Source organism: Lepus europaeus, chromosome 16 (assembly GCF_033115175.1).
Source record: "Lepus europaeus isolate LE1 chromosome 16, mLepTim1.pri, whole genome shotgun sequence".
Lineage (NCBI taxonomy): Eukaryota > Metazoa > Chordata > Mammalia > Lagomorpha > Leporidae > Lepus > Lepus europaeus.
Window position 1 is genome coordinate 91,529,006 of NC_084842.1, and position 26,075 is coordinate 91,555,080.

A 26,075-nucleotide genomic window follows, 5' to 3' on the forward strand; every position below is an offset into this window, starting at 1 on the left:
CCAGCAGACCGTGGGGCGTCTTCGCCGCTCGTGCCGTGACTCGCACGCCGCGGGCACGCGCACAGGTGCAGCCCGGGCGGCCACTCCGCACGCCCGCACCCGGGCCGCACCGCCGCCCTCCGGACCGGGCTGCCGCGCGTGCGTAATCGAAGCCCTTCTGCGCGCGCACCGCACCCCTGACGTCATCCCCGGGATGGCCGCCCCCCTCCCCCGTCTTCCACTGTGGCGCATGCGCCCGTCCGCCCGGAGAATTGGCCCACAGCCCTCCGCGTGGCTTCCGTCGAGGGGTTGTGCTTCCGGTGCGAGGTCACGGACAAGATGGTGCCGCCGGTGCAGGTCTCTCCGCTCATCAAGGTGAAACGAGCTTTGCGGCCGCCGCCTGCGGACCCCGATCCTGCGGGCTGCGACTCCCGGACTCCGTGATCCCCGATCCCACGCCCCTGCCCGGTCCCCTGGCCTCAGGACCCTGGGGCCCCCCGACCCCGTGCCCCCCGCACCCCCGGGACCCTTCGCGCCCGTCGTGTCCCCCGCGCCCCCGGTGTCTCTCCGCGTCCCCGACCCCGCGCCCTCCGCGCCCCCCGTGTCTCCGCGTCCCCGACCCCGTGCCCTCCGCGCCGCCCGTGTCTCCGCGTCCCCGACCCCGTGCCCTCCGCGCCCCCGGGACCCCCCGCGCCCCCCGGCCCCGCGGTGCGAGTCCTCCCGACGCCCTCTCCCGCAGCTCGGCCGCTACTCCGCGCTGTTTCTCGGCGTGGCCTACGGAGCCAAGCGACACAGTGAGTGACCGGCGCGCGGGGCGGGAGGGCGGGCGCGGGCCCCTGGCGCCCCCGCTGCGGCCTCACCGGAGCCCCCGCCGTCCCGCCTCAGGTTACCTGAAGCCCCGCGCAGAGGAGGAGAGGCGGCTGGCGGCGGCGGAGAAGCAGAAGCAGGATGAGCTGAAGCGCATCGCGAGGGAGCGCGCGGAAGGTACCGGGGGTGGGGGCGCGGCGCGGCTGGCCCTCCGCGGGGGTGGGAAGCGCTCCCGAGGGCGCCCTAACTGCGGCCTTCCTCCCGCAGCCGAGGACGACAGCATCCTCAAGTGAGCGTCTCCCGGACCGAGCTGCGTTGCGGGAATAAAGCGGCTGTGCGGTGCGAGTCTGGCTCCCTCCTTCCTGCGCGGCCTGGGTGGGCGGGGAGCGGCCTCGTGTCTCCCGCGTGGCGCCGTCCCGGGGCCCTCCCGCACCCGGTACCGCGCGCGGAGACAGCAGCTCGGTTTCTCTGACTTTATTCTGGATCTGCTTGGTCTACGCCCAGAGAGGCGGCCTCCGTGCCCCGGCCTCCTGCGCGCACTCGGACAGGTGCAGGCCCTTCCGGCCCTCCCGCGGCCGCGTCCACTTTACAGCAGTCACACCTGGCTTAGGCTTGTGAAAACACAAACCTTGGAGCAATTCAACGCTGCTTCCTCTGGCGTCCTAAGCTGACGCCAGACTGCCAGAGACGGAGCTGGGGGCTCTGCAGGTCCCAGGCCAGGTCCCGGGATGCAGCTCACAGGATGCAGCAGGTGGAAGACTTGGGGGCCGGGCCCCCGTTGCAGATCTCTGTGCCGCCTGCGGAGAAGGGGAGGCCGTGAGCGGGAGCCAGGCAGGCCACTGCCCCCCGCTTCCCTGCTGCTGGAGTGACCTCCGCGGCCTCTGCAGGAGAGAGGGCGGAGCATGGCCGGCCTGCATGAGCCGATGAGCCGATTAGCTGGGGCTGGGCCTGCCTTAGTCTTGGCCCTGTTGTCTAGGGGAGACACACACACACACACCCCCACCCACCCGGCCGGGGCTTCTGCGCCCCTCGAGTTTGTGGCTTGGGTTCTGAGAGGTGCAGGGCTTTTTCTCAGTGTTGGTGAGAACTGATGGCAGGGAGTAGTGCAAGTGCTGGGTCGGGCTGTGTCCACTCCCTGGGGCTGTGTCCTCCCTGAGCCCCTGCAAGGACTGGCAGTGCCCATGAGGGCTGCTCTGCCCTGCGGGGCCGGCCTTCCACACGTCCTCTGCGGGGCTCACACTGGAGGCCCCTTGGAGGTCCCCACATCCACCCAGGGCCTCAGGGAGCCCAGACCTTTCTTGGGGGCCACCCGGTCCTCCTCCTTCTTCTTCTCCTCCTCCAGGGCCTTCACTTTGGCCTCGTACTCGTCTGCCAGCGCCTTCCACTCCTTCCTGTTGTTCTGCAGTCGGTCAAACATAGGCAGGATCTCCTCGTGGAACCGCGAGAACTCCTGGAGGTGGTGGAGCGATCACTAGGAGGCCACAGGGCCTTCCCAGCCCAAACCCTTGCAGGCCTGCCCGGCCTGGCCCACTGCCAGGCCTCCCTCTGGACAGAGCTGTCGGTGAGAGAGGGGCAATGAGCAGGACGGTCGGGGTTTGTGTGAGAGGAAGCTCCTGTGGGACACGGTTACTGCAGGCGGGGCTGGGGCAGGACGCCCAGCGTCCCCTGACAGGAGATGGCATGTGGCAGAGGAGCCCTTCACACATACGTGACTCACAGCACTGCACGTGTGAACATGCATCACATGAGCATGTAATCTGCACATACCAGCTGTGCACAGATGGCTGCATGTGCTCGCACAAACCATGATTGCACACTTTTTACATGTATGCACACAAGCTTGTGTGCATCACAGCTACGTGCCTCATGGCACATCACATGCTTGCCTCATGGCTGCATACGTCACATCACAGGTGATCGTGTGTTGAGGAGGATGGAGTATGAGCCTAGCAGGCTGTGGATACTGACCTTGGCCTCAGTCCTACTTCAGATGTGGGTGAAGCCCACCTCTGTGCCCCCCTGCCCTGAGGACCCCCCAGCCCCTCCCTGCTCCAGCCGGCCCTGCCCCTGCGTACGTACCTTGTATACAAACGTGCACACGAAGTCGATGAAGCCGACTTGCAGCTTGGGGAGCTCGGCTGCCTTGTTCCGGTCCATCATGGGCTTTTGGGGGGGAGCAGAGGCAGGTGACCAGACAGCCACATCCTTGGGTCATGGGGGACCTTGCTCGGCCCCTGACTACAGCTCTGATGATCACGGAGGCATGTGAGCAGAGCCCAAGGGTGAAGCTGGAACCTCGCCTAGGGGGCCCCGCCTGCCCCAACAGGCACTGGCCAAGAGCCAGGACACCACCTCCCTGTGGTCAGCTGTCCAAGGGGGGCTCTGTCCCAGGTGCCCTGAGCCCTGGGGCTCTAGGTGGGGGCACGGTCACCTGGCCAGGCCCTCGCCTGCACAAGCCCACAGAGCTGAGGAGCTGTTTTTGCTGTGGATGAACGGTGCCCTGGTGCCAGCTACAGTGAGGGCTCCAGGGCCAGAGCTGGGCTGCCTACCCCTCAACCCCCAGCTAGTCACGCCCCCTTCGCTGCCCAGCCTGCATCCGGCCTCTGGTCCTCCACATGGCCTTTGGGAGGCAAAGCCCTTTCCTTTGGTGCACGTGGGGCTGGGTCAGAGCCAGGTGCCAGCCCCTCTGCTGACCTGGCAGCTCCGGCGTGGAGCTCAGTCCCTGCTCCCCCACTGTCCACAATTCTCACCTCCCACGTCATTCATCACCCAGCCCTGCATTGCCCACAGTGAGGTTTGGACCCAAGGCCAGGGAGCCAGGGTCGGAGGCTCTGAGGGACCGGGTGGAGGCTGAGTGCCTGGCCGGGGCAGAAGCTGCAGCACTCACAATGGGCTGCTGGTCCAGGACGGTCCTTTCCAGGTCTCCTTGTTCCCAGAACTCAGCAGCGACCAGCAGAGCCACCTGGGGACAGATGGGGGACAGCCAAGCCCTCCGCACCCATCCTCCCCGCCCCCCCCCAGGTCTGCGCTGAGCCCCGGGTCGGGCTGGGGTGGGGGGCACCCACGACAGCGCCGCCCTGCCGCCCACGTGGGGTCCTGACCTTGCTCTGGACTTCCCAGGGCTTGGTGATGGCGGACAGGTCGCAGGCCGTCATCATCATGGCCCTGCGAGCACAGCAGAGCCCACACTCAGCGCGGCGTGGCCGGGGAGTCCCGGGGGACCGCAGGCGGCTGCTCCCCGGACACCGCGGGGGACCCCTCCCGGCTGCTCCCGGCCCCTTGACACCGCGGGGGACCCCTCCCGGCGGCAACCGTCCCTGGACACCGTGGGGAACCCATCCAGGCCCCCGGACACCGCGGGGGACCCCTCCCGGCCCCCGGACACCGCGGGGGACCCCCTCCCGGCGGCAACCGTCCCTGGACACCGTGGGGAACCCATCCAGGCCCCCGGACACCGCGGGGGACCCCTCCCGGCCCCCGGACACCGCGGGGGACCCCTCCCGGCTGCTCCCGGCCCCTTGACACCACGGGGAGCCCCTCCCGGCGGCTCCCGTCCCCGGACACTGCGGGGAACCCCTCCTGGCCCCCGGACACCGCGGGGAACCCCCTCCCGGCTGCTCCCGGCCCCTTGACACCACGGGGAGCCCCTCCCGGCGGCTCCTGTCCCCGGACACCGTGGGGAACCCCTCCTGGCCCCCGGACACCGCGGGGGACCCCCTCCCGGCGGCAACCGTCCCTGGACACCGTGGGGAACCCATCCAGGCCCCCGGACACCGCGGGGGACCCCCTCCTGGCGGCAACCGTCCCTGGACACCGCGGGGGACCCCTCCCGGCGGCTCCCGTCCCCGGACACCGCGGGGGACCCCTCCCGGCCCCCGGACACCGCGGGGAATCCCTCCTGGCGGCAACCGTCCCTGGACACCGCGGGGGACCCCTCCTGGCCCCCGGACACCGCGGGGGACCCCCTCCTGGCGGCAACCGTCCCTGGACACCGCGGGGGACCCCTCCCGACTGCTCCCGTCCCCGGACACCGCGGGGGACCCCTCCCGGCCCCCGGACACCGCGGGGAATCCCTCCTGGCGGCAACCGTCCCTGGACACCGTGGGGAACCCCTCCCGGCCCCCGGACACCGCGGGGGACCCCCTCCCGGCGGCAACCGTCCCTGGACACCGTGGGGAACCCATCCAGGCCCCCGGACACCGCGGGGAACCCCTCCCGGCTGCTCCCGGCCCCTTGACACCACGGGGAGCCCCTCCCGGCGGCTCCCGTCCCCGGACACCGTGGGGAACCCCTCCTGGCCCCCGGACACCGCGGGGAACCCCCTCCCGGCTGCTCCCGGCCCCTTGACACTGCGGGGAACCCGTCCAGGCCTCCGGACACCGCGGGGGACCCTCTCCCGGCGGCAACCGTCCTTGGACACCGTGGGGAACCCATCCAGGCCCCCGGACACCGCGGGGGACCCCTCCCGGCCCCCGGACACCGCGGGGGACCCCCTCCCGGCGGCAACCGTCCCTGGACACCGTGGGGAACCCATCCAGGCCCCCGGACACCGCGGGGGACCCCTCCCGGCTGCTCCCGGCCCCTTGACACCACGGGGAGCCCCTCCCGGCGGCTCCCGTCCCCGGACACCGTGGGGAACCCCTCCTGGCCCCCGGACACCGCGGGGAACCCCCTCCCGGCTGCTCCCGGCCCCTTGACACTGCGGGGAACCCGTCCAGGCCTCCGGACACCGCGGGGGACCCTCTCCCGGCGGCAACCGTCCTTGGACACCGTGGGGAACCCATCCAGGCCCCCGGACACCGCGGGGGACCCCTCCCGGCTGCTCCCGGCCCCTTGACACCACGGGGAGCCCCTCCCGGCGGCTCCCGTCCCCGGACACCGCGGGGAACCCCTCCTGGCCCCCGGACACCACGGGGGACCCCTCCCGGCTGCTTCCGGCCCCCGGACACCGAGGCGGAACCACGCGGCTCACATGACGATCTCCTTCCGCGTGGTCTCCAGCGACAGGTACTCCACCCAGCTCTTCTTGTCCTCGTAGTTCTTAGATTCGTCCACGATCTTCTGGAACATCGTCCTCTTCCTGAGCCCGGGCCGGGGCGGCGGCGCGGGGAGAGGGGCGGAGAGGCGGGGGAGCCGAGGCTGGAGTCACCCCGGGGGTCTCGCCCCGCCCCCGCAGGGACCCCAGAGCCTCCAAAGCCCGGGGCATCAACCCCACCCGCCACTAGCGTGACCCCTCCCCCAGCACGGCCCCGCCCCCCCAGGGAGGGGCGCGCACTTGAAGTAGAGCGCCAGGTCGGTGGCGATGATGGCGATGTCCATGAGGTGGATCACGTGCTCGTGCTGCCGCCGGTTCAGGTTCTGGTAGATGTTGAGGCTCTGCGAGAGGCTGCGCATCAGCCGCGGGCAGCCGGCGTCCCACTGTCCCCGTGACCGGTCCTGGCGCTTGGGCAGCCCCGATCTGGCCCCCAGGTTCTGTCCCCACACGTGCTGCAGGACCCTGGGTTGGGCCTGCACCCTGCGTGGCCCCTTCACCCACAGCAGCCACCGGGTGCCCTCTGCCTCCTCTGGGTCCTGACCTGGGTGACTGCCCTGCCAGGGGCAGGGCCTAAGAGGGTCCGGCTCTACAGGACACCCGCTGCCCACCCTGCACCGTGGTCTCAGGCCACTGCCTCCCCACGAGGGGCACAGCTAGCCGCTGGCCTCATCCTCACACGGAGCCCTGGGGTCTCCCTTGGCCAGGGCCACGCAGACCCTGATGGCCGGAAGTGAAGACACAGACCTCCTCGGACAGAAGGAACTTCCCGAACTCCAGGTGGTGCCGTTCCAGGATGGAGGAGCCGTGGAGCTTGGCCAAGGGGTTCTGGGACCTGCCACGCGTGCCACGGAAAACGAGCGTGGAGGAGCGGCCAGGGCTGCCGGCTCCAGCCCACCCAGGGTGCTGCATGGCCATTGGCAGCAAGTCAGGTGCACCTCAGGGTGTGGTGACTCCCAGCCCACCCAACCAGGGGCCTACTTCATCTGGTACAGGTTGTTGGTGCCGCGGTGGTCGATGTCGTGGCACAGGCCGGCTGTCACCATGGCGAAGGCCTCCAGGTCAGTGTAGTAGCTCTTCAACTTGCCCGTCTGAGGGGCGGGGGCAGCACATGGGGACGTGAGGAGGGGGAGCTGGGCCCCTGCCCGTCCACCACAGTGTGGGTGGGGATGAACTGGACAGAGGCCCTTGCCTCCACCCCCCACCAAAGGCCCATGGGAGACTGGGGCCCCGTCTGCCCGTGGAGGTCCCTGTGCTGCACCTGCCCCCACCCCCACTGCAGGTCTGGGCTGACTCGGGGCCCCCGTCCGCCTGCCTGCATACCCACCATGAGCAGCGTGAACATGGTCTGGGCCACGTTGAAGCCGTGGCGCCAGTTGTGGTAGGTGATCCTGCGATAGGCTTTGCTGACGGAGAACAGGAACCGCACCAGGACCTGGGGGAGCACACAGGCTCTGGGCCCAGCCCCACCCCTGTCACCAGCCCTAGGGGAGCGGGTCGCGGAGGGGTGCAAGAGGCCTAGGCCGGGCAGGAGCCAAGAGCAGCCCCACTGGGACAGGACATCCATCCTGGGCAAGGCTGGGAGACAGGTGTGGGCAGCAGGGGCCTCAGCTATGTCCACTGCGACATTTAGGGTCAGAAAACAGACTTTTCTTTCATTCTGCTAACTTATACATGTATAATGTTTCCTCTTTGTGTTTAGTAAAATTTCCTTCACTGTGCAGTGTCATCTCTGAGCTCAGAGCTGTGGGAGCAGGCGGGGAGAAAACCTGGGCAGGGGCTGGGGGGCAGAGCAAGGAAGCCACCTGCCAGGGCCTGGGGCTCTACTTCCACCTGGAGTCTGCCTCACAGTGACCTCCTGATGGGCCCCTCAGGGAAAAATTCCACTCCTGCTGCCCCATCTTCCCTCCTCTACCCACCTGGCATTCACTCCAGACAGACTTGCTGTGTTTGCCCCAAAACCTTCTTGTGGAACCTGGAGCTTCCAGCCATGTCCCCTTTACCTCCTGGGGCTCTGAGACACCCCTTCCCTAGCCATGCCCCTCCCACCTCCTGGGGCTCTGAGACACCCCCTCCCTAGCCATGCCCCTCCCACCTCCTGGGGCTCTGAGACAACCCCAACCATGCCCCTCCCACCTCCTGGGGGATCTGAGACACCCCCTCCCTAGCCATGCCCCTCCCACCTCCTGGGGCTCTGAGACACCCCCTCCCTAGCCATGCCCCTCTCATCTCCTGGGGCTCTGAGACAACCCCAACCATGCCCCTCTCACCTCCTGGGGCTCTGAGACAACCCCAACCATGCCCCTCCCATCTCCTGGGGGATCTGAGGCCCTGACCACGCCCCTCCCATCTCCTGGGGGCTCTGAGACAACCCCAACCATGCCCCTCCCATCTCCTGGGGGCTCTGAGGCCCTGACCACGCCCCTCTCACCTCCTGGGGCTCTGAGACAACCCCAACCAGGCCCCTCCCACCTCCTGGGGCTCTGAGACACCCCCAACCATGCCCCTCTCACCTCCTGGGGCTCTGAGACACCCCCAACCATCCCCTCCCATCTCCTGGGGGCTCTGAGACCCTGACCACGCCTCTCCCACCTCCTGGGGGATCTGAGACACCCCCAACCATGCCCCTCCCATCTCCTGGGGGCTCTGAGGCCCTGACCACGCCCCTCCCACCTCCTGGGGCTCTGAGACACCCCCCCAACCACGCCCCTCCCACCTCCTGGGGGCTCTGAGACAACCCCAACCATGCCCCTCTCACCTCCTGGGGCTCTGAGACACCCCCAACCATCCCCTCCCATCTCCTGGGGGCTCTGAGACAACCCCAACCATGCCCCTCCCATCTCCTGGGGGATCTGAGGCCCTGACCACGCCCCTCTCACCTCCTGGGGCTCTGAGACAACCCCAACCATGCCCCTCCCATCTCCTGGGGCTCTGAGACAACCCCAACCATGCCCCTCCCATCTCCTGGGGCTCTGAGACACCCCCAACCATGCCCCTCCCATCTCCTGGGGCTCTGAGACACCCCCAACCATGCCCCTCCCACCTCCTGGGGGATCTGGAACTTGCGGACCACGTCCCTCTCACCTCCTGGGGCTCTGAGACACCCCCAACCACGCCCCTCTCACCTCCTAGGGCTCTGAGACACCCCCAACCACGCCCCTCTCACCTCCTGGGGGATCTGAGGCCCTGACCACGCCCCTCTCACCTCTTAGGGCTCTGAGACACCTCCCCAACCACGCCCCTCCCATCTCCTGGGGGCTCTGAGACACCCCCAACCACGCCCCTCCCATCTCCTGGGGGATCTGAGGCCCTGACCACGCCCCTCTCACCTCCTGGGGGATCTGAGACACCCCCAACCACGCCCCTCCCACCTCCTGGGGGCTCTGAAACACCCCCCCAACCACGCCCCTCCCACCTCCTGGGGGCTCTGAGACAACCCCAACCATGCCCCTCTCACCTCCTGGGGCTCTGAGACACCCCAACCATGCCCCTCCCATCTCCTGGGGGCTCTGAGACACCCCCAACCATGCCCCTCCCATCTCCTGGGGGCTCTGAGACAACCCCAACCATGCCCCTCCCATCTCCTGGGGGATCTGGAACTTGTGGACCATGTCCCTCCCACCTCTGGGGGTTGGGACCCAGACCCCTCCCCTTCTACCTCCTGGAGGTTGGGACCCTGACCACGCCCCTCCCACCTACGGGGGCTCTGAGACACCCCCCCAATCATGCCCCTCCCACCTCCTGGGGGATCTGGAACTTGCGGACCACGCCTAGCTCATAGTACATCTGGATGCCACATTTGACCAGCTCCAGCTCGGTGCACTCCAGGTCGGAGAAGTGGAACTCGTAGATGTCGAACTTGCTGGGTCCTGGCAGCTCTTCCTTCTGTGAGGAGGATCGTGGGCTGAGGGCCAGGTACCCCGCAGCTCAACTTGTCACATGTCTCCTCCCTGAGCCTGCTGTCCAGCCCGGACACTGGCTGCCTCTAGAGATTCCTGCCCTGCTGGCCACTCCAGTCCACAGCCCAGCACACGCGTCCTCTGCCGGCTCGGCTTGTCCCCTCCTCCCCTCCCACCCGTGTCTTCACCAACATGTCAGGGAACTTGGCACAAAGCTATGCACAGAACGGTGCACAGGTACACGTGGACTCAGGCACACGTGTGAACAAGTACACATGGGCAAGGCACATGGCTCAGGCACACGTGTGCACACGCAGGCACAGAGGTGCAGACTCACACCCCAGACATGTGTGCAAAGATCACAGAGTAGCAGCTCCCTGTCCGAGCCCCAGGGGTGGCTCTGGCTAAATCACAAGCAGAAACAGTGGTGATATTGCATGGGTGACACACGTGTGCATGCGACACATACAGACACATGTGTACTGGGTGTCATGAGTCCTGGCCACTCCCACAGTGAGGATAACAGGACAGACAGATGACAACACGGACGGTTCTGGGAGAGCACATGGCACTTCCAGTCTAGCTGGACAACTGCTCACACACTGGCCAGACTCAAAGCCCAAGCTATGTAGACACAGCAGGCCGAGGAGGGTGGACACAGCACACGGCCAGCAGGCAGCAGCGGGCAGCACAGGACTCTCCCCACCCCCACCACCTCCAGGAGGCCAGTTTGCTGCCCAGGGACTGGAAGGGGGAGCTCACCAGGATGAGGCCCAGTTCATCCTCCTCACAGTCTGCAGGCTCCTTCCCCAGACGGTCTCTGGTCGGCTGGGAGGGAGCAGCATACAGCATACGTGTGTAAGGCCAAGGGACTGTGCCCCCGCCCTCAGGGTGACACGGAGGGGCCACGGCCCCTGCATCCTCCTGTGGTGACCCAGAGGAGCCACGGCCCCTGCACACCCACAGTGACACAGAGGAGCCATGGCCCCTGCACACCCATGGTGACACAGAGGAGCCACATCCCCTGCGTCCTCCTGTGGTGACATGGAGGAGCCACGGCCCCTGCACACCCACAGTGACACGGAGGAGCCACGTCCCCTGTGTCCTCCTGTGGTGACACGGAGGAGCCACATCCCCTGTGTCCTCCTGTGGTGACATGGAGGAGCCACGTCCCCTGCACACCCACAGTGACATGGAGGAACCACGTCCCCTGCACACCCATGGTGACACAGAGGAGACCGTGTCCCCTGCGTCCTCCTGTGGTGACACAGAGGAGCCATGTCCCTTGCACACCCACAGTGACACAGAGGAGCCACGTCCCCTGGGCCCTCCTGTGGTGACATGGAGGAGCCACGTCCCCTGCGTCCTCCTGTGGTGACATGGAGGAGCCACGTCCCCTGCACACCCACAGTGACACGGAGGAGCCACGTCCCCTGCACACCCATGGTGACACAGAGGAGACCGTGTCCCCTGCGTCCTCCTGTGGTGACACAGAGGAGCCATGTCCCTTGCACACCCACAGTGACACGGAGGAGCCACGTCCCCTGTGCCTTCCTGTGGTGACACAGAGGAGCCATGTCCCCTGCACACCCACGGTGACACGGAGGAGCCACGTCCCCTGCGTCCTGTGGTGACATGGAGGAGCCATGTCCCCTGCGCCTTCCTGTGGTGACACAGAGGAACCATGTCCCCTGCACACCCACGGTGACACGGAGGAGCCATGTCCCCTGGGCCCTCCTGTGGTGACACGGAGGAGCCATGTCCCCTGCGTCCTGTGGTGACATGGAGGAGCCACGTCCCCTGCGCCTTCCTGTGGTGACACAGAGGAGCCATGTCCCCTGCACACCCACGGTGACACGGAGGAGCCACGTCCCCTGCGTCCTCCTGTGGTGACACGGAGGAGCCACGTCCCCTGCGTCCTCCTGTGGTGACACGGAGGAGCCACGTCCCCTGCACACCCACAGTGACACGGAGGAGCCACGTTCCCTGCACACCCACAGTGACACGGAGGAGCCACGTCCCCTGCACACCCACAGTGACACGGAGGAGCCACGTCCCCTGCGCCCTCCTGTGGTGACACAGAGGAACCATGTCCCCTGCACACCCACAGTGACACGGAGGAGCCACGTCCCCTGCATCCTCCTGTGGTGACACGGAGGAGCCACGTCCCCTGCGTCCTGTGGTGACACGGAGGAGCCACGTCCCCTGCGCCCTCCTGTGGTGACACAGAGGAACCATGTCCCCTGCACACCCACAGTGACACGGAGGAGCCACAGCCCCTGCACACCCACAGTGACACAGAGGAGCCACATCCCCTGCACACCCACAGTGACACGGAGGAGCCATGTCCCCTGCACACCCACAGTGACACAGAGGAACCATGTCCCCTGCACACCCACAGTGACACAGAGGAGCCACGGCCCCTGCATCCTCCTGTGGTGACACGGAGGAGCCACGGCCCCTGGGCCCTCGTGAGCGTGTAGATGGTCTATCTGAGAGCTGTGGGCAGCAGCGCCTTGGGAAGGCCCAGACAGCCTTTCGTGCAGGCAGGAGAGAGACAGGGGTGCTGCAGCTCACTTCCCGCACCGCCCTCGCTTTCTGGCACTGTCCTCAGAAACCCCACAGGGAACACGTGAGCCTGGAGGGACACGAGGCTCCGGGAAGGACGCCGGGCAGGGGAGGGGCCCGTGGACGCAGGCACAGTACCAGGATTGCCTGGATCTCGTCCTTGTCACATCGCACGTGGTAGAGGACCATGTCCTGCGCGATGTCCTTGCGGTTCTCCAGTTTGTTCATCTTGTCATACGTGTCCGTGTTCAGCACCGACCAGCCCAGAAACTGTGTCAGGGACTGGGGGACAAGCACGTCCTGTGTGCCACGCCCGGGGCTCCCAGGGGCAGCAAGTGCTGGGACACCCCCAGGGTGCGAAGGATGGCCCAGCCCCGGGCCCGAGACAGGGAGTTGTGTCCACCCCCACCCCCCCCCACTCCGAGCCACCCCCCTGGGCAGGTGTTTGTTTACCTCCATGATAACCTCATCCTGCTCGTCATGTCCACCCCCCCCCCCCCAAGCCACACTCGTGGCTCCCAGGGGCAGCAAGTGCTGGGACAGGTCCCCAGGGTGTCCAGGAGGCACGGTCCAGCCCTGGGTCTGAGGTAGGGAGCTGTCCACACCCGGGCAGGTGTTTACCTCCATGATGACCTCATCCTGCTCGTCATGTCCACCCCCCCCAAGCCACACTCGTGGCTCCCAGGGGCAGCAAGTGCTGGGACAGGTCCCCAGGGTGTCCAGGAGGCACGGTCCAGCCCTGGGTCTGAGGCAGGGAGCTGTCCACACCCGGGCAGGTGTTTACCTCCATGATGACCTCATCCTGCTCGTCATGTCCACCCCCCCCCCAAGCCACACTCGTGGCTCCCAGGGGCAGCAAGTGCTGGGACAGGTCCCCAGGGTGTCCAGGAGGCACGGTCCAGCCCTGGGTCTGAGGCAGGGAGCTGTCCACACCCGGGCAGGTGTTTACCTCCATGATGACCTCATCCTGCTCGTCAAAGGGCTTCCCGTCCTTCCTGTTGTAAAACGTAGCCACCCCCACGATCTCCTCTTTCTTGTTGACGATGGGCATGGACAGCACGTTCTTGATGACCCAGCCAGAGTCGTCCAGGGGCCCGTCCTGTGGAGCGGCGTCCAGAGCTGAGGCAGCCCGGGCCCCACCCTGCCAGCACAGCCCTCAGGCCGAGGTCGGGCTGTCGGTCCAGCCTGGGCACCCCTCCTGGCGTGTGAGTGCCATGTGAATGCTCTCCCTCATGGTTTTCTCACTGGAGGACCGGGGGCCTTTCCCACAAGGCTGGCTTCTTGGGGCGCAGGCCTCAGCCACGCAGGGCCACGCCGCGTTCTGTAGCGATGCTTGCTCAACTTGGGGTCTCGTATTTCTACCCTGTCCTGGGGCCTCAATGGGCTGGTTCCCATAGGAGGCCCTCCGAACCCTTCTGCCCCAGGAGAGACAGCCCGCGCCCCCCATGTAGGTGTTCTCAGTGGAGGATGGGTGGAGCAGACCCCAACTTGTGCTGAGGCCCTGCCCGGCCCAGCCGAGATCAGCCAAGACCAGGTGAGCTGAGTCAGCCGAGGTCGGCCCGGAGCTGCCGAGGCCCGGGTAACGCAGCGCGGCGCTCACCCTGGCTGTTGCCAGCCCCTGAGGCCGAGGCTGCTGGTTAAGCAGCAGAAAGGGCTGTGTTCTGGCCTAGGTGGAGTACAGTCTGTCAGCGAGCAGCGCGGTACCTGGAACTTGAACATCTCGTCCGCGGAGGTGTTCATGATGTTACAGATCTGGAAGACAGCAAGCAGCCTCAGCGGCAGAACGGGCAGCGTGGTTCTGACAAGGGGTGGGCTCCTGGTGAGGCAGAGCCGAGGGCTGGCTTTGGGTCAGGGCTGGGGCCTGGCAGACACAGGATGGCCCTAGGCAGAGCCGAGGGCTGGTGGAGGCCCAGGGCAGGGACTCGGGGGCCCCAGACGGCACAGGACTCACAAAGCCACTTTCCGCCACGTAGGTTGGAAGGCCACTGGCCAGGGCCCAGTGATCGGCTGGGGGTGTGCTGGGGAGAGAGCAGAGAGTCAGAGGGACGGACACCTGGGTGGGCAGGGATGCACATCCACGGGTCTCCTCCCTCTCTGAGCTCAGGCAGGTGCAGGGGAAGGCAGGAGAGGTTGGTGGGTGGTGGGAGCTGGTGAGGACTGGAGGGAGGGAGAGGAGGCATGGGTGGGAGGTTTGCGGGGGGGGGCTATGCTAATCTGTTCCCTCTGCCCACTCTGTCCTTCTAATGAGGGGGCCACCTGGCTCCAGCCTGCCTCCCGGGACTCAGGCTGGTGGCCAGCACTGCTGTCCAGCCCTGACCCGTGCCTGTACTGGCACCTGCCTACCTGGGGCCTGGCCATGCAGCTTCTGGGTGGGGCCGGCGACACTCTCCCCCCAGGCTCTCTCGATTGACCCCTTCCCTGCTTCTGGAGCCTCCAGCTGGCGGGACTGGGCTGGCTGAGCCCAGATGGGGACCCCAGGTCAGCTGACCCCTCTGGACACCCACTCTGCATGTGGATAGTGCCTGGGGCTGGTCACACTTCCTCAGCTCCCCAGGACCCTCCTCACTGTCTCCAGCCCTGCTGCACTGTGCCCAGGCAGGGGCAGTGGGCTGGGCCACACGGCGAGCTTCCTGTGAAGCCGACACTTACGGGATGACCTTGATGTCCTCCTTGCCATGGAGGATGTAGTCGATGACCTTGTAGAAGACAATTTCCTGAGGAGAAAAACACGTCAGGTGTGGGGCTCCTAGCCCAGCTCCACCATGGGATCTCTCCCTGAGAGGTGAGCAGACACCAGGGCCCTGTCCCAGACACACACACACACACACACACACGGTCACACCTGCACTCTGCCACACTCATGCACACTTGCATACATGGCCACACACTATGCACATGGTTACACACCACGCACAAGCATGCACACACATGACACACTTGCAGTCACATACAACCACACACAGGCAATCCACATGTGCACACACAGACAACCATGCACACACAACCACACAGCATCAAACATATTTGCAGGTGACACACACAAGGGCCCACGCACCCATCAAACACGGACAATCACACACAGCCAGACACTCGCAGGAGACACACACACAGTCACACACACCAGGCACACTCACACATGCAACCACACCCACACAGTCACACAGTGTACACACCAACACACACCTCTGGTGTGCACGCATGTTTTACGCAAGCATGTGTACACAGGTGGAATGTCACTTGTCCTCAGGACCATGCACACAGATTGAGAGCTGCCTTCTCTGTGTGCCCCTCAGCACTCCATACGTGTGCATGCTCACATGTGAAGATGTTCCGTGGTTTAGGGGAGCAGGGGCTCAGCCCATGGGAATAGATGCCAGCCTTGGCCAGCTGAGGCTACCCCCACCTCTGGAGCACACCAGGGTGCAAGGCCAGTGGTCGACAGACACTCAGGGCTGTTCCGGTCCCCCGGTCCCTTTCCCCAGGTCCTCCCACCCTGGGGCTGAGGAGCCACATGTCGCAGGGCCTGGCCACTCCCTGTTCCACTCACCCGGCCATCGGGTGTGCGTGGGCCTGAGTAGGGCTGGGCCTCTCCCATCAGCACAGGCCAGACGTCAAAGAATTCCTGGGCAGAAGAGAGGAGAGCAAGGTGAGCTGTCAACCTGGAAGCCGGGCCAGGCCGGGCGGGGGGCCCCAGGTCTCACCTTTTCCTTGGTCATGTCCAGGAGGCCCACAGAATAGCGGTCACAGTTGAGATAAGCCCGCACTGTGTAGAAGGCCTTGTGGAACTGCCTCTCGATGTCTGTCAGCTCTTCAAACACCTTGTTGGCCGACCACAGCAGCACCTGCAGCAGAGCATCGCCCCTCCCCCACCTGACACAGCAGCACCTGCAGCAGAGCACCGCCCCTCCCCCACCTGACCCAGCAGCACCTGCAGCAGAGCACCGCCCCTCCCCCACCTGACCCAGCAGCACCAAGGCGCAGCTGGCACACCTGCCTGGCACAGAACCCCAGTTTCCTCCGAGCGTGTGGCACCTGCTTCCTTACCCAGAGGGGCCCCCGAAATTTCTCAGGCAGAGAGGCCTTCAGGCTCCAGCCACCTTGTGGTTAGGGTTTGGTTAACGAGCGAATGAGTGGGCCTGGCTTTGTGGTACAGCAGCTTAAGCTGCCACCTGTGACACCAGCCCCCATCGGAGTGCCACTTCAAGTTCTGGCTGTTCCGCTTCTGATCCTGTTTCCTACTAGTGCACCCAGGAAGGCAGTGGACGATGGTCCAAGAACTTGGGCCCCACACACCCCTGTAGGATCAGGGGGAGTTCCGGGTTCCTGAGCTAAGCCTGACCCAGCCCTTGCTATTGCAGCCATCCCGGGAGTGAACTAGCAGAGCTCTCTCTGTCTTGCTGCCTTTCAAATAAATAAATCAATCTTAAGAAACGAGGGAATCAGTTAAAAGTAAAATAAGTTGCTATGAGTTGGGGTTCGGGCTGGGGTTTGAAGACATCGTGCACTGTCCAAAGGCCCTGGGCCCTTTGGTGGCCTCAACCAAATAAGTCTGAGAGTGACGGTTTGTCTGTCGACAGGCTCTCTGGGGCCCCGGCCCCCAACAGGGCTCCTGTCACTCTTGGATGAACACCAGGATTTTCTTCCTCAGTTGGAGCACAAGTCCCCCAGGGCCCCCATGTCCTGGCCTCTGTGCCCTGACATGGGATAACCAGGCAAAGTTGGGGTGAGCTGGAGCTCCTGGATGCCAACAAAATGACGCTGTCTCTTTAAATGTGCATGTGACACGCCCACCTTCCCAGGATGCACCTGGCGCGTCCCTAAGGTGCCACACTGTACATCCAAGTGGGGCGCCACCTTCCTTATTAGGAGAGGTGGGAGGGGAGCCAGTTCTCGTCACTCCCTGGGCCGTGTCCCCTGGTTTCCTCTTTCGTTCTCAGCGGAACGCCCAACAGATCTTCTCAACCACAGGCACCATCTTGATTTTCTTTTCTCTAGTTTACGGACTTTCCCTGGCCCACCTGTGGCAGCTGTGTCTCTGTGTGGGGCGGCCCACATGTGTGCACGTGTGTCTACTCCCTCCCTGACACACGCTGTCCTGGCGGCTGTGTGGGGCGGCCCACACGTGTGCACGTGTGTCTACTCCCTCCCTGACACACGCTGTCCTGGCGGCTGTGTGGGGCGGCCCACACGTGTGCACGTGTGTCTACTCCCTCCCTGACACACGCTGTCCTGGCGGCTGTGTGGGGCGGCCCACACGTGTGCACGTGTGTCTACTCCCTCCCTGACACACGCTGTCCTGGCGGCTGTGTGGGGCGGCCCACACGTGTGCACGTGTGTCTACTCCCTCCCTGACACACGCTGTCCTGGCAGCCGTGTTGGGGCGGCCCACACGTGTGCACATGTGTCTACTCCCTCCCTGACACACGCTGTCCTGGCGGCCGTGTTGGGGCGGCCCACACGTGTGCACGTGTGTCTACTCCCTCCCTGACACACGCTGTCCTGGCGGCTGTGTGGGGCGGCCCACACGTGTGCACGTGTGTCTACTCCCTCCCTGACACACGCTGTCCTGGCGGCTGTGTGGGGCGGCCCACACGTGTGCACGTGTGTCTACTCCCTCCCTGACACACGCTGTCCTGGCGGCTGTGTGGGGTGGCCCACATGTGTGCACGTGTGTCTACTCCCTCCCTGACACACGCTGTCCTGGCGGCCGTGTTGGGGCGGCCCACACGTGTGCACGTGTGTCTACTCCCTCCCTGACACACGCTGTCCTGGCGGCTGTGTTGGGGCGGCCCACACGTGTGCACGTGTGTCTACTCCCTCCCTGACACACGCTGTCCTGGCGGCTGTGTTGGGGCGGCCCACACGTGTGCACGTGTGTCTACTCCCTCCCTGACACACGCTGTCCTGGCGGCTGTGTGGGGTGGCCCACATGTGTGCACGTGTGTCTACTCCCTCCCTGACTCTGTTAGTATGTCTCTCTGTGGGAGGCAGAACCTGCACTGAAGAGTGGGTGCGTATGTTGCCCAGATGCCCCCTCTCGGCACGAGATCCCACAGGGGACCCCTTCTCCTGCCCCCTCTCAGCTCTGTGAAGCCCCCGTTGTTGCCGTGGGCTGGGTGGGCCCTGGAGACAGCTTCCCCTGGAGTCTTCCCAGCGCCGCCATCGCAGCTGAGCCCCTGCTGTCCTGGAGAGTTCGTGGCTGAAGCCCGTGGACCGCAGGTCTTCCCTTCACACCAGGCCTGCTCTGAGACGCCAGCCCCCAGTCACCCCAAGCACTCAGCCCCTGAGATCCAGGTCTCTGTAACCAGGACCTCCCGCACCCCCAGCCCTCCGTCCTGCTCCTGCCCAAACCAGCTGCCCCAGCAGCTCCTGGCCAGACCCATCGTCTGCTGCACCATCAGCAAAGCCGGGTGCGACCGCCTGTCCCCGCTGACTCTCAGTCAACAGAAACCAAAGGAATGACAGGAACTTGAATTCTCACACGTCAACCAGCATTTGATGGATGCCGCCTGAAGCCACACAACCCCGCGTCCCTGTGGGGATTCACCCCGCGTGCACCTGGGTTGTAGGAGGAAGTACAAGAAGGTTCCATGGCCACGTGTCTCCCCTGCATGGAGAGCAGGGCCAGGAGGGCAGCTGCCCAGGCTCTCAGCCGGGACATGGCCGGGACCTCAGACCCAAGGCAACCAGGCACTTGCAGCGACATTTATAAAGCAATTATTTATTTACCTATTTGAGAAAGAAAGTGCTCCCATCTGCTGGTTCATAAAGGCCTGCAACAGCTGGCCCGGGCCAGGCAGGTGTTGGGAGCTGAGGACATTCTAGTCTCCCATGTGGGTGGCAGGGGCCTGTGCACCTGAGCCATCACCTGCTGCCTCCCGGGGTGCACGTGAGCAGGGAGCTGGAGTCAGGAGCCAGGAACTTCATCCAGGTCTCCTGCATGGGTGGCAGGTACGCAAGTACTTGGGCCATTGCCTGCTGCCTCCCGGGTGCATTAGTGGGGACCTGGATGGGGAGGCTCCAACACGGGGTGCAGGCATCACCACACCAAACCACCACGCTCAGGCCCACGGGATTCCCCAGAGAATAAGTCATCCTCCTGGGCTGTGGTCAGCATGGATCACTTGGGCTGAATGCCTGGGAACGGAGCTCCTGGACCCCACAGGCAGGGCCAGCCGAGTCCAGTGCCCTGGAGGGCCCAGCCCCAGGGGGCATTTCAGGAGACTTCTGTACAGAGCCAGATGGGATGGGCTCCTGGTGAGCACCTAGCAACGGCCATAGTGTTCTCACGTGTTCTGAGAGCCAGCACTTCAATAGCTAGATTAAAACTCAGTGAACCTACATATTTAAACTTATAAAAACAAAGGCACAAGTATGCAAACTCACTGCTTCCTGTGGTCCACGGCTTACCCAGAGTTACTGTCAGCGATAGCCCCTGCCTGTGCCCTCTGACCTCGAGTGAGTTTGCCGGCTCACAGAACATAGGTGTGAGAACTGCTGCCTTCCTGCACCTGTGGGCCAAGGCAGGCACTTCCTCGGGTCTTCCCTGTGAGCCCTGAGTCCAGGACAGGTGGACAGCTAGCGTGGAGAGGCCACAGCTCCGCACCACAGTTGGTGCCACACAGGTGACCAGGCAGTGGGAGTCATTCCCCCAGAACTGGCCGGGCAGCCTGATGGGTCTGCATTCCAAGCCCAGCCTCCATGGGCTCCCACCCAAGCTGCTGAGGTCCTTCTCAGGAGGCACTGAGACCACCCAGCAAAGAGGATCAGGCCCCGGGAGGGCCCTGCAGTTCTGCCCGGGGTGGGGAGAGGAGCAAGGGTGAGTACCAGGGACAGCTCCTCTGCTCCCCAGCAGCCTAGAGAGGAGTGCACAGTTCTGAGGCTGGGCCGACCTCTGCCATCTCTCCTGCTGCGAGCTGCGCTTCCTGAAGTGCAGCTCGGCCCAGGATGACCTCGTCGGCCCAGGATGAGCATCTGGGGCCCAGGATGACCACGTCAGCCCAGGATGGCCACGTCGGCCCAGGATGAGCATCTGGGGCCCAGGATGACCACGTTGGCCCAGGATGACCGTCTGGGGCCTGGTCTGGGGGCCCCTATACAGTGGTGTTTTTTTGCCATCTCCTCTGGGTGAAGATCTGGGAAAAAGGCACCCCTGTGGGCACAGGGATGGAGCCGTCCTGGGACATGCCTGCCTGACAGCGCGGCAGCTGGCCCCAGCCCCTCCAGCCTTCCTGTCCCACCCAGGGGGGCTGGCGCAGCGCCCGCATCCCATATGGGCACCGGTTTGAGTCCTGGCTGCTCCACTTCCTATCCAGCTCCCTGCTAATGTGCCTGGGAAAGCAGTGGAAGATGGCCCAAGAACTTAGGCTCCTGCACCCACGTGGGAGACCAGGAAGAAGCTCCTGGTTCCTGGCTCCAGGCTTTGGCCTGGCCCAGCCCTGGCCCTTACAGCCATTTGGAAAGTGAACCAGTGGATAGAAGATTCTCTCTCTCCTTCTCTTTCCTTATCTCTTTCAGATAAATAAATAGAAATTAAAAAAAAAAAAAAAGCCTGGAAACCCAAGGACGGACAGAGCAGGACTGTAGGCTGGGCTGTGCCCCAGAGGCACGAGTAGGACCCCAGGCCCAGTGTAGTGGGTGTGCAGCTGGCGGTGAGGGGCACGAGAGTGGGGCCCCTCCTGATGGGATTAGCGTGCTCGCAAGAAGAGGGGGCGCACAGGAAGGGCCCCCAATTCTGAATGTTCAGCCTCCAGGGCCTTGGGGAATGGTGCCTGCAGCATGAGCACCACACACTGACTGTTCCAGGGAACCCAGGCAAACCAGGAAGCTGCGGTGGGCACAGAACGGGGCCAGCCCCTCGCCGCAGGGATGCAGACTCCCACCGGTGGTGAATTCACTGCAGTTCCTGATTCCGCACACAAACGGTACAGGTGTGCCACAAGGCAAAACAAAGACACCACCTCTCTGAGAAGATGAGGAAGCCTTGGAGGCAGATGTGGACCCACACAGCACCGGGGGCGATCGGGTGGGGGTGTGAGCGACCGAAATTCCTGCACCAAAGGCAGTGACGGGAAAGGTCGACGACATGAGGGTCGGATGGCAGTGCAGCGGGGACATAGGGGCTCCAAGAGAGAAAAGAAACGCTGGGATGGAGAACAGTGTAGGTCGGACCTCACAGCTAGCAGAAGAGGAAGAGTGAACCAAGGCGAACCCCACTTCAAAAAGCTGTCAACTGGTCTAACAGACAACTGTTTGTCAGAAGTAGTAATGACTGGCAAACCGGGTGAGTACAGCATAAGGCAAGCAAAGGAAATATGGCAACTGCAATGAAGGAGTGAGAAACAAGGCGCCTGCATGGTCGGCGGGGGACCTGGGATTGACACAGGGACACGTGGTCACAGGTGCCTGCACCGTGGGCTGAGAGGTGCTGCGGTATTTGGAAGAGGACTTAGAGTGGTCACAATGGGTAGCAAACTCTAAACAAGTACAAGTGATCCCTAAGAGGGGGGAAAATGGACTAATTTAAGGAGCTCAGTTAAAACCAAAGGGAGAAAGAGAGGAATATGAAAAACCACACACAAAGACAACACACAGAGGGTGGCTAAGAATATGACAGATATTGGCCGGCGCCGTGGCTCAACAGGCTAATCCTCCACCTTGCGGCGCCGGCACACTGGGTTCTAGTCCCGGTCGGGGCACTGATCCTGTCCCGGTTGCCCCTCTTCCAGGCCAGCTCTCTGCTGTGGCCAGGGAGTGCAGTGGAGGATGGCCCAAGTGTTTGGGCTCTGCACCCCATGGGAGACCAGGGTAAGCACCTGGCTCCTGCCATCGGAACAGCGCGGTGCGCCGGCCACAGCGCGCTACCGCGGCGGCCATTGGAGGGTGAACCAACGGCAAGGGAAGACCTTTCTCTCTGTCTCTCTCTCTCTCACTGTCCACTCTGCCTGTCAAAAATAATAATAATAAAAAAATAATATGACAGATATTAACTCTACTGTACCAAGAACCCCCTCATGTGTGAATAATCTAAACAGACTTCCAGAGGATAAGAAAGCAAGGCCAGACTACATGCTGTCTACACAAAACCCCTTTAAGTATAAAGATGCAGACAGTTTAAAAAGAAAGGGGTGTGCTGACCCAACCAAAGGGCAGCTGGAGGCTGGGCACTGGGCTAAGACATTGCTCGGGGAGCTGGCACTGTGGCACAGCAGCTTAAGCTGCCATCTGCCGTGCTGGCATCCCATATGGGTGCTGGTTCAAGTCCTGGCTGCTCCATTTACCATCCAGCTCTCTGCTGTGGCCTGGGAAAGCAGTGGAGGATGGCCCAAGTGCTTGGCCCCTACACAAATGTGGGAGACCCAGAAGAAATTCCTGGTTCCTGGCTTTGGCCTGGCCGAGTCCTGGCTGTTGTGGCCATTTGGGGAGTGAACCAGTAGATGGAAGATCATTCTCTGCCTTTTAAATAGATAAATAAATAATTTTAAAAAAGATATTTTTTGGGATTCCTGCATCCCTGAGTTCAAGTCCTTGTTCCACTTTCAATTCCAGTTCCCCACTAATGACCACAGGAGGCAGCAGGTGATGGCTCAAGTACTTGGGTCCATGCCACCCAAGTGGGATACCAAGATGGAGTTCCAGGTTCTTGGCTTTGACCTGGCCCAACCCTGGTTTTTATCTCAAAAGAAAAAAAAATACCAAACCAGGGTAGCTATATCAACTTTGGACAAAGACTTCAGGACAAGGAAAATGATTGGCATTAGAGACAGGCACTGCATAGCATCAGAGGGGTTGATTCTGCAGGAAGACACAGGAGTCCTTCACAGAAGCACCTGGCAACAGAGCGTCACACCACATGGACTGAGACAGGCAGCGCCGCCTGGAGAAACAGGTCAGCCCACAGTTACAGCCAAAACCAGAGATGGGTGGATTCGGCAGGCAGAAAGCAAGAGGGAACTGCCAGGCCGAGCAGTGCCTGGGGGCACGGTGCAGCCGGCTGCTCTGGGGAACAGCAGATGGACGCTCTTCCCAGATGGTCACTCTTCCCCGGACGGATCGCATCCTGGGACATAGCACCTTTTAAGTCCTTCTGATGAACAAGAATCAAAATAAAATCATGTTCTCACACCATAGTGGAATTAAAGCAGAAAAGCAGCAGGAACACTACAGGCAGGTGGTTGGAAATTCCAACAGATTAAACAACAACTTCTAAGTAATAGGCGGGCCAAAATCTCAAGAGAAATTTGAAGCTAAGTGAAAACGAGGATGCCAGTTGTCCAGATCTGCGGGCTGCAGTGACAGCACCCTTGGCAGGAAATTCACAGTGCCGAGTGCACACAGCAGCCCACCAGTAACCAAGCTCAGGAAAGCAGAACGAGATCAGTGACACCCACGCCAAGACAGAAGCCACCTCAGGGAAGACACTGCCGCCTCTCCGACGACGGGGGTCCAGCGCGCAGCCCCGCCCGCTGGCCTCACAGCCAGCACCAGCGCTCTGTGAGGCTGCACGGCCTCTCTCAGGACGTGTTCCCTCACTAAGTGGCAGTCACTGTGTTGTGACAATTCTGTGGCTCCGGGTTGAACAAGTGAGAATAGACCAGTTCCTTGAGAGGCACCAAAAGGCACCTAAGATGTCAACTGACCGGAAGAGATCTCAGTATAAAAGAAAACAAGTCAGTGATGACCAGCCTTCCAAAAACAGCATCGGCCCCCAGTGGTTTCGCTGGTGAATTCTACCAAGTATTTAGGCACAAATTTTGCTAATTCAGTAGGATCTCTTCCAGAAAATTGGAGTGCAGGTATGATAGCACAAAACATCTGCTTGGTTTTCATTTCTGGTTCCTGGCACAGAACTCCTAAATCCGTACATCTCCAAAGTGCTCAGCGTGAGGTGTTCCTGGATGAGGGCTGGTGGTGAGGGGAACCAACCATGTGATGAGAGGGTTGGGACTCTCAGCCCCACCCCCAGACCCCTGGGGAGGGGAGGGGCTGAAGGTTGAGCTGATCCTCGGTGGCCGAGAACGTGGTGGACACACCTCTGTAATGAAGCCCCTGAACAGCCTAGATGCCTGAGTGTGGGGAGCCTGTGCGTCCCTTCACCGGGGCCTCATGGCGTCCTTTGTAACCAGCCAGTGGACAGAAGTGTCCCCCTGAGCTCTGGGTGGCTCTGGTGAATTAATGGACCCGAAGGAGGGCCTTTGGGTATCCCCACCTGGGGCTCCAGACTGGTGCCAGAGTGGGGGGCCGTCCTGTGGGGCTAAGCCCTTAACTGCGAGCTGCGATGCTGGCTCCTGGCTCCAGGACAGGGGCCACGCTGCCGTGTCCACTGCAGAGCTTGCTTGGGGTTCTGTGTTATGAGAGAGCAGGAGAAAGGGACTTTGTTTCCCCGCCCCCACCACATCTTCAGAACACAGAATACTGTAACCCATTGTCCTAACAGCAAAATCAGACAACGGCGTTACAGTAAAGAGGAATGCAGACCTATATAGCTCACAAAAAGGAATTTTTACAGGAAGTAAAAATTCTTTTTTTATTTTTTATTTATTTTTTTTATTTTTGACAGGCAGAGTGGACAGTGAGAGAGAGACAGAGAGAAAGGTCTTCCTTTTGCCGTTGGTTCACCCTCCAATGGCTGCCGCGGCCGGCGCGCTGCGGCCGGCGCACCACGCTGATCCGAAGGCAGGAGCCAGGTGCTTCTCCTGGTCTCCCATGGGGTGCAGGGCCCAAGGACTTGGGCCATCCTCCACTGCACTCCCTGGCCATAGCAGAGAGCTGGGACAGGATCGGTGCCCCGACCGGGACTAGAACCCGGTGTGCCGGCGCCGCAAGGCGGAGGATTAGCCTAGTGAGCCACGGCGCCGGCCAGGAAGTAAAAATTCTTAACAAGACATTGGCACAAAACATAATTACACTCCAGGGGCTGGCGCTGTGGTGCAGCGGGTTAACGCCCTGGCCTGAAGCACCGGCATCTCATATAGAGGCTGGTTCGAGACCCGGCTGTTCCATTTCCTATCCAGCTCTCTGCTGTGGTCTGGGAAAGCAGTAGAGGATGGCCCAAGACCTTGGGTCCCTGCACCCGTGTGGGAGACCCGGAAGAAGCTCCTGGCTTTGGATCGGCGCAGCTCTGGCCGTTGCAGCCGACTGGGGAGTAAACTGTTGGATGGAAGACCTCTCTCTCTCTCTCTCTGCCTCTCCTCTCTCTCTGCAACTCTGACTTTCAAATAAATAAATAAATAAATCTTTAAAAAAATAATTACACTCCATGTTCAGTGGTATTTATTACAAGTTTGCCAGGCGAGTTCGTCGGTTTGTTCGTGGGATGAAGAGGGAAACTGACACTCTCACCAGGGAATAGCCTGTGACAAAACCCGAGCATTGTGAACAAGCACCTTCAGCAGCCAGAGACAGAGGGACGCGCTCTGTGAGCACAGTCCGCACCCTGCGCCAGGCGGGGCCGACAAGAACTGGGTGCACGCCCCTCCCCCCTCGTGTCCCACACCCAGAGTCCTCACTGGCTCAAGAAGACAAAATAATACACACATGGATTGGAAGGGAAGTAAGAAAGGTCTTTGTCCATAAGTGCCATGGGATCAATGGCGCAGTAATTAGCACTCAGGAAAGAGTGAGCCCTGCAGTGGGCTCACGGCATCTTGGCTCACACACCACAGTCGTCTGCTTTCCTTCACCGCGGCACGAACAACTGGAATCCGAAGTTAAGAACACAGTACCTCTTACACTAGCACCAGAACTTAAATATCTGGCATAAACCTACTGAAATATGCAAGGGTCTATAG

General features: G+C 62.8%; 2 protein-coding genes across 2 annotated transcripts in view; one reads left to right on the top strand and one right to left on the bottom strand.

Moving 5' to 3' along the window:
• Positions 1–244: 244 nt before the first annotated feature.
• Positions 245–1,131, top strand: ATP5ME (ATP synthase membrane subunit e). The gene is made up of 4 exons (XM_062213084.1): positions 245–354; positions 719–773; positions 865–963; positions 1,054–1,131. Exons 1-4 carry the CDS (start codon positions 319–321, stop codon positions 1,077–1,079), a joined length of 216 nt encoding a protein of 71 aa, XP_062069068.1. The 5' UTR covers positions 245–318; the 3' UTR covers positions 1,080–1,131.
• A 325-nt stretch (positions 1,132–1,456) lies between these two features.
• Positions 1,457–26,075, bottom strand: part of PDE6B (phosphodiesterase 6B) — a 39,260-nt gene continuing 14,641 nt past the window's right edge. The window contains exons 4-22 of the mRNA XM_062212875.1: positions 15,987–16,127; positions 15,833–15,907; positions 14,935–14,999; positions 14,237–14,303; positions 13,990–14,037; positions 13,235–13,384; positions 12,424–12,567; positions 10,480–10,545; positions 9,557–9,703; positions 7,146–7,253; positions 6,800–6,909; positions 6,566–6,653; positions 6,062–6,162; positions 5,759–5,866; positions 3,888–3,951; positions 3,674–3,748; positions 2,866–2,949; positions 2,080–2,236; positions 1,457–1,583 (exon numbers count right to left, since the gene is read on the bottom strand). Of these exons, the coding sequence (XP_062068859.1) occupies positions 1,522–1,583; positions 2,080–2,236; positions 2,866–2,949; positions 3,674–3,748; positions 3,888–3,951; positions 5,759–5,866; positions 6,062–6,162; positions 6,566–6,653; positions 6,800–6,909; positions 7,146–7,253; positions 9,557–9,703; positions 10,480–10,545; positions 12,424–12,567; positions 13,235–13,384; positions 13,990–14,037; positions 14,237–14,303; positions 14,935–14,999; positions 15,833–15,907; positions 15,987–16,127 (1,860 nt within the window). The 3' untranslated portion in view covers positions 1,457–1,521. The remainder of the gene's footprint in view (positions 1,584–2,079; positions 2,237–2,865; positions 2,950–3,673; positions 3,749–3,887; positions 3,952–5,758; positions 5,867–6,061; positions 6,163–6,565; positions 6,654–6,799; positions 6,910–7,145; positions 7,254–9,556; positions 9,704–10,479; positions 10,546–12,423; positions 12,568–13,234; positions 13,385–13,989; positions 14,038–14,236; positions 14,304–14,934; positions 15,000–15,832; positions 15,908–15,986; positions 16,128–26,075) is intronic.

Coding starts and splice junctions, on each gene's coding strand:
- ATP5ME (XM_062213084.1), top strand. CDS start 319: ATGGTGCCGCCGGTGCAGGTCTCTCCGCTCATCAAG. Junction 355..718: donor AGGTCTCTCCGCTCATCAAG/GTGAAACGAGCT, acceptor CCTCTCCCGCAG/CTCGGCCGCTACTCCGCGCT. Junction 964..1,053: donor CGCGAGGGAGCGCGCGGAAG/GTACCGGGGGTG, acceptor TTCCTCCCGCAG/CCGAGGACGACAGCATCCTC.